At 34.7% G+C, this 11038-nt stretch overlaps 1 protein-coding gene and 1 long non-coding RNA gene across 2 annotated transcripts; both read left to right on the top strand.

Moving 5' to 3' along the window:
* The first annotated feature begins 365 nt into the window (after positions 1-365).
* On the top strand, positions 366-2491 carry LOC145792845 (uncharacterized). Its single transcript, XR_014332877.1, has 3 exons — positions 366-462; positions 1380-1432; positions 2199-2491. It is a non-coding gene; the product is annotated as an uncharacterized LOC145792845 (long non-coding RNA).
* Positions 2492-7372: 4881 nt separating this feature from the next.
* Positions 7373-10407, top strand: LOC114285565 (cytochrome P450 81Q32). The gene is made up of 3 exons (XM_028228603.2): positions 7373-7961; positions 8380-8890; positions 9596-10407. Exons 1-3 carry the CDS (start codon positions 7573-7575, stop codon positions 10208-10210), a joined length of 1515 nt encoding a protein of 504 aa, XP_028084404.2. The 5' UTR covers positions 7373-7572; the 3' UTR covers positions 10211-10407.
* Positions 10408-11038: the final 631 nt, after the last annotated feature.

The raw sequence follows: 11038 nt of genomic DNA, 5'->3' as shown, positions 1-11038 counted from the left end.
AATAATAATTTTACAAATCTCAAATATTTTATTATGAATCTTTAAGTGCAAATTAAATATTATTAGAGGATCTTTTAATTAATTTTAAACCTAAAATAAATTTATGGTGAAAGTCATTGATTGAGAAGCAAGATTTATTATTAAAAAAAAAAAATAGAGAAAAGGGTGTGACTTGAACTCTAGACCACAAAATTAATAAGTTAGACTCTTACCATTTAAATTGCATGTAACTTATATATGTATTTTGTATATTTATCTATTTATTTGACCTAAGTGTGCCCACAACTAGTATAAAATAAAATAAACACAAACCCTAACTCTTGTTATAATTGTTTTCCATAACACTAGCAGCCCTAGCAGGTGTGGGTTTATGAAGAAAAGAGAGGGGTTTTTCAATCATCAAGATTATTGTTGTAGCCAAGAAGGAGAGCTTTGGGTGTGTTGTGCTGTGTGGCTTCCTAGGTTTTCTTCTCTTCTTTCTTTGTTCTTTATCCTAATAATGTTGTTATTTAATTCATTGATGGAGAGATTGTAGGTGTATGTATTTTGTGTATATATATATGCTGTTAAGAAATCTGAGGAGTAAAATTGATGTATAAAGAATGAGTGTAATTCTTAGTTCAAAAAAATTCTGCACAGAATCGCAAACTTTAAAAATCAAGAAACCATATCAAACGGATGAATTTTAATATGAAATTTTTACAGTAGATCAATTACATATTGAATTGCATATATGAATTTTTTCATAATTTTTGGGAGTCAAAATCCATATAAATTGAGGTATTCAAATCTGTCCAGGAAACCAGTCCGAAACAGTAAATTCGGGATTGTTGTTCTCTTTGGGTATAAATCCAAAAATTATCAAATTAGTGTCATTAGAACCGGTTACGAGTCTAGTTTCATACGTTTTTGGCCTTGCATTGATTGCTCGTGTATATTAAGAGAACCGTCAATTTCCTTAAAGTGCTGCAGAAAACAACCTGTTTGGATATAATAAATTGTAGAAAATTATTTTGATAAGCAAATCAAGTGAAACCAATTGGGTTTGAAACTTAGGATATATTAGATTATATCTGGAGTTTATTGGAATTTTTCGAATAGCGTGGAGTGGATTTTGTAATTTTCAAAGTTAGCGAATAGATTGGGAAAACTTGTTTGAAACACTGTTTCATCTTAAAGTTATTTTTAGTTAAGTTTCGATCGGAATCTATGTCTTGGGTGATTTTAGGCCTTGAAGAATATGAACTTAGGTAATATTTAAGAGTAATGGTGTGTTGGGTTGAGCCGTGTTAGTGCGTTTTAGTTTGAGGTTACTTAGTTCCTATTTTTTTTAGTATTTTTAAATTAGTTGTGACGCGTAGTTTTTATACTTGGTTCAGGCCACTAGTTGGACTTTTACACTCTATTCGAGGATTATATTATTGCGTTTCAGGTGAGTAGTTTCATGCTACATATTTTTATAAATGTTCCCCTATCCTAAACTGTTGGAAAAATTAAATTGTTGTTTCATGATTAAACTGTTTTGATAAATTATTATATTATTGATTGAATCAAATTATTTCTGAAACATGTGTGAACTTGGCACACTGTAAACTATTTGTTTTGGTCTCATGTTTATAATGATGAACTACCATGTTTTGCGAAACTAATGTGTATTGATTATTGGGACCATGTGTGTATTTAGTCCAGGGAAATTATTCCACTGTGTGTGGTGACTCTGGCCACTAGGGAACAAATCCGGGTTGGGCCGTGATGACTCTAGTGCTCAACGATTGTAAGGAAAAGACCTTTAAAAACAACTAGGTGACCTTCAATCGGATCGTCTTTGAGAAAAGGCCCAGGTGCCACCCTGAGGATGACTTTTAGTTCGGTATTGGATCCAACGGGGCTTGTAGCCTGAGAAATGTGTGGCAGATTATTTATTTTTATTGGTACCCAGAAAATTATTGGTGTTCATGTTATAATCTGTTTTAAGTGGAAAATGTCGTTTATCATGTTCTTGCGAGACATGAGTATTTTAAGTGTTGAATTGTGGAACCTTCTTTTTGAAACAGATTGTATTTACCAAACTGTATGCCAATCTAGTTTCTGTGATATATATCTTATTTTGGAATTGAACCCTGTTTTCAAAACTGTATTTACTATCCATGTTGCTACTCACTGAGCTATCAGCTGACTTAATTATTTACCATTTCCAGGTGTTAGAAGGACTTAGAGTGGACTCATGGCGTAGCGGGGACTCAATTGCATGGACCTCTAGGGCATTCCTTTAGTTTAGAGTGTTATGTCAAGTTTGTGCATATTTATATTTATTCTTATCGAAGTTCATTTAGGATTATTTTTGATATGTGGGTTGTTTATATCCCATAAGATTGGATGGCTTTTGATTACGGTTGATTTTGCCGTTTATAATTGTGGCATGTCTGGATTGAGTTTTGGTTATTTATTATTGGACTATTGTTCAGTTGTTCAATGTGATTGGATTCGTGTTTAGGCTTACGTGTGCCTTGGGCTAAGTCCCTGTGGGCCACGGCCGGTCATGCCCGGATTTGGGGTGTGACAATTAATGCCTCATAACATTTCTCCATTTTTTATTCCCTCCAATGTTACTTCACAAAATAACCATATGTTCAACCAAAGCTATCAACACATAACAATCATGCACAATTCTTAGCAATTTAGTCTCTTCAAGACTTTATGTAATTTTTCGAATGTCAATTTCCAAGATTTACAATTCTCACAATCTATGGTACTCAACAATTTGTCATCCCACAACCATACATGTTCATGCATTTAACAATGATATTAAAATAAACTCTCAACCCTCACATATCAAGAAGATTGCCATTTTTGCAAACCATATTATGAAATCTACACTCATTCATTCCTTTAACACAAGAAAATGAGGAAACCTATAGGTTTTTCCCACATGTTCCAAAACCCCCAAATTTCTAGGTTTCTTTATCAAAAACCAAACATCTCCCCATTTCCTTGGTGAAATCTCATCAAAATCATCTTTTTTAAATTAATGAAAACGAAACCCTCAAGGATTAAAAAGTTGAGATTTAAACCCACTTTTGAAATCTCTACATTTTGAACCACAAAATCAAAGGCAATATAATAACTTCAAGAAAACCCCTAAAACACATCATCCTTGCAAAACATGTATATATAACTCAAAGGAGTCCTTACCTCAAGTTTTGCAGAAGGTGAGAGAAGAAACCCTAGAAATCAAAAGTTGTAGAAAGTCGATCTCCACCGTACAAAGTGAGGTTCTTGCTTTGCTCTCCAAGATTTGTGAAAGATGATAGATCGAAACCCCATAGCCATATTATTAGAAGTACAACCAATAGGGCAAGCAAAAGTTTCCAAAAATTTGGCCTGATGGTGTTGGCACTAAAATTTATGATCTCTGTCGAATAGCTACAATAAATACAGAGAGTTGATCCAAGGAATACTAGAGGTGAAATCTTAAGTTTCCAGTGGGAGGTGTACCATAGAATGTAGAGCTAAGTAACGCAATCAAAGGAACAGATATGGCAGACGTAGTTTTCTTCTATCGATTCCTCTGATAATACAATAAGATGGGGCCAAACGTGGCCCAGGTGTCAAGTTATGAGATAAGGCACGCAGATGATATAGGATACGTGGTTTATTGGCAGAGAAAATGAGTGCTACAGCAGAGGAGCAGTTACCAGCAGTTGTGAAGATCATGGGTAGTTATGCAAGAAGTGAAGGGAATTTGCTCCATGATGGGACACGTGGCAGCAGAGAAGCAACAAAGCCAGCAACATAAAGGTTGGAATTTCGAAGAAAAGAAGGACGATCAAACACACAACTCATATGGAATTAGGAGTAATTTAACTTAGTTAGCAATAGCTTCTATATTTAGGAGTAGTGTGTGTAGAATTCAGCCTATGTGGCCAAGTTTCCCTCTGTCGATTGTCATGTACATTGAGCTTGTAATTTAATTCTTGTTATTAAGTGGAAAGTTTACTTGTTCTTCAATCAATTTTCATTTTATTCACATTTGTTTCTTAACATTACAACCTCCAAAGAAGTCCTTGAATTTGTCAAGATTCAAACTACAATTGCTTGATTTGTTGTTGTTTGCAAAATTCTAGGATTTCTATCGAATCTCATCTGTCGATTTGGCCCAAACCAGATTTTTGCTAACAGATGGTCACCAAATACTCTTCCTATCTCTGCAAAACCTAGATTACCTCGGGATGAGCCATCAATATTCAATTTTATAAAATTAACTGATGGCAGTTTTCATTTAATAAAGTGGGTTGATGTGGATAGCAGATAGTCTAGATTGAGGTGTACTGCACTGCTTTGGCTTTAAAGGCTCAAGGTTGAGAAAAGGGCCTTTTTCATCCCTTTGTGCGGCCTTCGGCAAAGAGATCCCCTATCACCCTACTTGTTTCTGTTAGTGGCAGAAATTTTATCTAAATTGATAGACAAAGGCATTGGTAATGGGGACATTTCAGGCATCAAGATGAGACGAACATGCGCTACTCTGGCGTATTTGCTCTTTGCAGATGATGTTCTGTTTTTGTTCAAAGCTTGCAATACCGAGTATTTAACGATGATGCAAACTCTTCAAGTCTATAGCAGTACCTTAGGTCAAGTAATCAATTTGGGGAAATCGATAAAAATGGTACCCGTGATGGCCCCCACGGGCCGAACATAACCTTCAAGTGGAGTGCCCGAAAAGTAGCCAATAATTTCTTACCGTCAATTCGGTTGTGCAGATTGTACGGCTGTACAACACACATCTCTAATATTCTCCTACACACTTCTTCATATAATTTTTTAATACACATTTTTCCATAAAAAAGTCAAAAAGTTAACCCAAACATCCGTTATTTTTTTCTCAACTTTTTAGTCCAAAAAGACAAAAAATGTACTTATTTAAGACATCCCAAACAAATAAAATTATTTACAATTAACTATTAAATAAAATTATTATAAAAATAAAAATAATAATACTATATGCACCAATTAGTATACCAATTAGTTTACTAACATATGATATGACATACTTTTAGAAGTTTTAGGTCTTTGTAGTTTGTATAATGGATATGGTCATAATTTTAAAATGATAATGTCATAACATATGTTGGTATACTAATTGGTATACCAATTACTGCGTGTAGCACCACTAAAATAAAAATTATGCCATAAGTAAAAATTATTTTTGAGCTATTGATTTTTTTTAAAAAAAAATATTTTTTAGACAACACATTATAGTAACAAAATAAAACTATTTACAATTAAATATTAAATAAAATAATTATAAAAATAAATAAAATTACTGTTTATATATTTTATATTTTATATGCTAATATAATAAAATAAAAAATAAAAATAAATTATAAAGAAAAAAAATTCATACAATATTTTTTATTTAGGCTTGGATCACTTAAGTATTTTTTTTTTTTTTTTTTGTAAGAATTTTTTTTTTTAAAAGAAGGAAGTCATTCAGAATATAGTAACGGTGTGTAACGGGCCGTTACGTAATACTGAAACAACCGTTACACATGTGAATTTCTATCACACTGCAAAAGTAGGTATAATGAGTAGCGCTTACCATTGTAATCGTTACGTAACACCGCTTTTTGAAACCTTGGTTGTGGGTGCCTACGCATTGTTGGCTGGGTGTTTATTTCACCATTTCATTTTGGGATTTTGCACTAGTTGTTTTGCACCGGTTGTTTTACTAAAAACCTTATGCACATTGCATGTTTGGTTAATTGATTCAAAGAATTAATTTTCTCAACACAAGCCTTCTTTGATTTGTGAGGTGGTGATGTGAAGGATAGGGGAGCAAGGAGGGAGTGATGACTGGCTGTTGTTTATATGAAGAGAGAAGAAAATGCAGTAAGAGGAGGGAAATAAAGAAAAGGTAAATTGGCATTTATAAAACATTAACAGCTTGACATTAACAAAAATTGCTAGTTGACTTAACTATCAACGAACGTAAGGGGTAATTTGTAATTTGATTTTAAACATCAAAAAAGTTGGGTAATTTTTTTGGAAATCTATATTACGTGTAATTTACCCTCCCTCAAAAAAAGTTACTAGTGTGATGTAAATTAGAATGTACTGCTCCATGCTTACATTCCGAATGAATCTAGCCAATACACACACATCATTTTCTAGCAACTTCTAAAGGCTTTTTTGGATTTGGTTGCACGTTGCAATCTATATGATTGTAATATCTAACACTTGAGTTGAGAGATTATTGGGCAAAATAGGAAAAAGCCTTTCATTGGTGGAGTTTTGTGGTCATCCACTAATGCATTGAATTCAGAAAATAGAAAGTCAAATAGAAGTTTTGAATGGCTTTATCAATCAGAGATGGTTTGAGAGATTTTTTTTTTTTTTAATTTTTTTAATTTTTTAAGAACATGTGAAATTATATTAACAAACAACAACGTTATATAAATAAGACTCCAAAGGGCCATCACAACCAAAAAAAAATCAAAAATAAAATAAAAAATAAAAAATCCGCCAAACAAATTGCTATGAGTCAGGAAAAATCACCGATTTTCTCAAAGATGTAATCTAAAAAGTAAGATCTGTTTGAAAGCCCACCATCTCCGTCGTTGCTGCCCAACTCTACCACTGCCTTCGTCGGATATCGAACACTGCCAGAAACTAGAGTTGAGAAGGAAGTACACTCACAATGGTATGTGAGAAGGTTTGAAAGATGGGAGAACTATTGTGAGTGTCGAAAATCCAAAAATCTATGTCGAAATCGGAGGAAAAAACTCTCAAAACTCTTATTTCAGACATAAAAAGTCTAGATCTATGCACGAAAACTGTAAGTCAATACTTTAAGAGTATAGATCTACACTTTAGAAGTATAAAGTGGGTTGCCGAAATATCGTCGAAACATTGCCGGAGGACCGCCTGAAATCACCTAGAGAGAGTTGCTCTCTCTTGCTCAAAAGATTCTTTATTTGTTATAATTTTAATGTTTTATTGTGCCGGTTTCTTTTATAGTTTGAATGCTTCCTAAAATGGTGAAATATAAAATGTTAAAGACCTCAAAAATATTATAAAAAATTATATATAACTGAGGCACCATGTGATGTGAGTCTCACATTTTTGTAAGTATTGTATAAAATATATATTTGATCATTTTTCTTTGGGTCATGATTGAGACCCCCTCCAATCACCACCCCCATCACTCCACACATGTGGCGGGTGGTGATTGAAAAAAAAAAAAATGACCAATTATGTTGAGAGGGGGTCAAGGGAGTGTGGAAAAAAGGGAGTCCGGGTCAATATTGTTAAAATTATCTTGCTTTTTATCATTTTCTTCATCTATATTGAGATATTACTATAGAATATTTTACTCAGTCAAACTCATCTATATTAAGATATTATTCTTGTCAATGCTATTTGTTTGTTGCTTCGACACCTTGGCCAAGTTGATTCTTTGCATATGTACATATCAACAACACAAGAGGATTACTATAGTCTTCCATTACTCAAACAATAAGCCCAATTTTTTTTTCTCTACTTTGACATCAAAGGCTATACTTTTGAAAATACAGTATGGTGGAAGCCAACTGGTACACCATTTCTCTCCTCATTTTCTCTCTCCTCCTACTCTTGTTCAAGCTCTTCTTAGGAAAACAAAAGATTTACAAGAATCTACCCCCAAGTCCTCCTGGGCTCCCCATCCTGGGCCATCTCCATCTACTAAAAGAGCCACTGTACCAAACTTTTCAAGCTTTTTCAGATAAGTATGGCCCAATCATCCTCCTCCGGTTCGGACCCAGAAATGTCCTCGTTGTCAACACTCCTTCAGCCGTCGAAGAATGTTTCACAAAAAACGATGTCATCTTCGCCAACCGGCCACTTAGCCTCCACTCAAAACACCTCTCCTACAACAGCACCACCATCGCTGCAGCCCCTTATGGTGATCTTTGGCGCAATCTCAGGTAAGGAATTCAGAAAATTCATTCTATCAACTTGACTTTTTATCTATTAGGCTGATTGGGTTTTATCAATATATTGGTTCGATTTTGAATTTAAAAATAATGAATTGGGTAGGTTTTATTCCCGGGTTAAGCATAGACTAATTTGAATTAATCCGAGACCTGAACCTAAAGCTTCTTTATTGTATTGATTTATTATTGATTTTGAGAAATTTCTAATTATGTCATATTGAATTTGAGGCAATGATTTATAAAGAAATGATTCACTTTTATTTTTCCGGTGAGGGAACCACAGTTCTAACCGAAACCGACCCAAGTTATATTGGGTTAGTTTGATTTGGTAAAAATATGAAACCCCTGTTATTTCCTTCAATTATGAGTTGACCTTAACCAACCTGATCCGTGCACACCCTAATATCAGGCGTATTACAACCTTGGAGATTTTCTCAACTGTTCAATTAGAGAGAACATCCTGTATACGAGGCAAGGAAGTGAAGTTTTTCGTGAATCAACTCATGAAGAATTGTGGTGGTGGGTGTAGTAAAGTGGACATGAAATCCAAGTTTTTTGAGATCTCATTTAATGTTATGACCATGATGATCATGGGAAAGAGGTTCTTTGGAGAAAGTGTAGAGGATGTTGAGGAGGCCAAGCTCTTTCGGCAATTGGTGAGAGAGCAATTAGAATTTGCAAAAACATCGGATCCATCAGACCTTTTTCCGGTGTTGCAGAAGGTAGATTTGTTTGGGACTGGGAGGAAAATGGTAGCCATGGCAGAGAAAATGGACAAGTTTTTGCAGAACCTAGTCGATGAACGTCGAAGAATGGATGCATCAACAAAAATGAAGAAGACACTGATTGATAGTTTGCTTTCTTTGCAAGAAGCAGAACCAGAGTTCTACACCAACAATATTATAAATGGGATTATATTGGTAAGATGATCATTATCATATGGATTTTTATTGGAATTAATAGTATATTGCTTCATGTATTTTTTTATTTTTTTATGCCTGCCTGCCTTAATGGCCTGTTCTGAATTTGAGTATGCTTTTTTTTTGAATTTGAATATAACATTAATGATTTTTTTTATAAAAAAAAAAAAACAAATGAATGGTAAATTTTATAAATATTAATAATTAAAATTTTGACATTTTCGTGAATTTGTAATTATTTTTTCAAACTATCACTGATTTGTATTTTTCCCATAAAACAACTCTCTTCCCTCCTGCCGGACCCCCCTCCCCTTGGGGGAGGCCTCCTAAACCCCTTATTGCACCCAAGGCCAATGAATAGTACTTATCAGTTTCACAAGACCCAACAATTTGTGCATATACAAAACATAACAGGTCATAATCATTATTACAACCTTATGATTATGAATTTCTTATGTTTATCATATTTTTGTTTAGTAATCTGAAGATCTCCTAATATCTTCTATGCATTTTCTTTTCTAGGTTTTATTTGGGACATGAGAATTATATCACATAAGTGACACAGAACGCTTATAGACTGCAACTGTGCAGGCCCACCTCATAAGTGTTTTGTGGCATACTTCTTATGTTTATCACAATTATTTGTTTTTTGGTTGATATTGCATCTTTTGGGTAATTAATGTGCTTGTCTACCTGGGGTGACAGATATTACTAATTGCTGGGACTGAAACTTCATCAACAGCCATGGAATGGGCAATGTCCCTACTTCTCAACCATCCAAATGCAATGACAAAGGTTAGAGCAGAGATAGAGGCTCACGTTGGACAAAACTACCTCTTAGATGAACAAGACTTGCCCAAGCTAAATTATCTATCCAATGTAGTTAAGGAAACACTTCGATTATATTCACCAGCCCCAATTCTAGCCCCACATGAGGCTTCTGAAGATTGTACTGTAGGAGGTTATGATGTCCCACAAGGCACGATGTTAATGGTAAATGTATTGGCTATTCATAGGGATCCCAAGCTATGGGAAAATCCAACGAAGTTCATGCCAGAAAGATTTGAAGAAGAGAATAGTGGAGACGGGTATAAGTTGATCCCATTTGGTTGTGGAAGACGTGGATGTCCTGGAGCTAACTTGGCAAATAGGATGGTTGGGCTGACACTAGGAGCCTTGATTCAGTCATTTGAATGGAACAGAGTTGATGAAGAGGAGGTGGATATGACTGAGAATTTTGGCTTCAGCATGCCAAAGTTGAAGCCTTTAGAGGTCATTTGCAGGCCGTGTCCGTTCACCCGCAAACAGTGTCTTATATGATTGTTTTTCATTCTATTTTACCTGTCAAAAAATTAAAAAAAAAAAAAGAAGAAAAATTACAAAATAAATACTATGAAGTTCGGGTTCAAACTCACCCTTGTGTCTATTATGTCGTGTCATTTTTTTTTTTCATTTGTGCAATAAGTGATTGAACTTCAGTTTTTTATGAATGTTATGTATTGTGTACTTCCCTCCGAGTTGTGGATGTTATGCTATGATTTTTATTAGGTCCCTTAGTCTTGCCAATCCCACGAACAAACTTGAGTTGTTGAGTTGTATTTTTCCATTCTGTTTTTTGTTCCTCGCTCGAGCCAAGGAGTGCTCGCTCGAGCGAAGAGTGCGTCTGGTAAAAAACTTGAGAGTGATGAATGTACACTCGAGCGCAGGTTGCGTGGCTCGAGCAAAGCCACTTGTGGAAATCACGCGAGATAAGCTCCTCGCTCGAGTGAGAGAGTCTTCGCTCGAGCGAGCTTCACAATCCCAGATTTCTATAAGTATCTATTTTAATCCTAAACTAGGATTAGGTTTTTGGAGATCTACTTTAAGGTTTTTCTTTGAGAGCAGTTTTCTAGTTTCCCTTGATATTATTGAGTGGGTTTTAAACCAATGATCTGAGATACATACATCAAGGAGTTTGTTTCTTCATATTAAAGAGAGTTCTTCTTCGGTGGATTCCAGAGATTCAAACGTGGAGCATCAAAGGAGTTTGATACTATGCGTGGTCATTGATTTGACATTAGAAGTTGTGGATTCAACTTCGTACTGATCGATTCCGAGACGAAGGCTGTGGTGAAAGAGTTACAGAAGATTTGAAGACAAATTTGATGT

This window comes from Camellia sinensis, chromosome 6, assembly GCF_055761805.1.
Source record: "Camellia sinensis isolate YWXY chromosome 6, ASM5576180v1, whole genome shotgun sequence".
Taxonomy (NCBI): Eukaryota; Viridiplantae; Streptophyta; class Magnoliopsida; order Ericales; family Theaceae; genus Camellia; species Camellia sinensis.
Note: the sequence above shows the minus strand (reverse complement) of the source record. Positions and strands in the feature narration are given on the sequence as shown.

Coding starts and splice junctions, on each gene's coding strand:
- LOC114285565 (XM_028228603.2), top strand. CDS start 7,573: ATGGTGGAAGCCAACTGGTACACCATTTCTCTCCTCATTTTCTCTCTC. Junction 7,962..8,379: donor GATCTTTGGCGCAATCTCAG/GTAAGGAATTCA, acceptor CCCTAATATCAG/GCGTATTACAACCTTGGAGA. Junction 8,891..9,595: donor TTATAAATGGGATTATATTG/GTAAGATGATCA, acceptor CTGGGGTGACAG/ATATTACTAATTGCTGGGAC.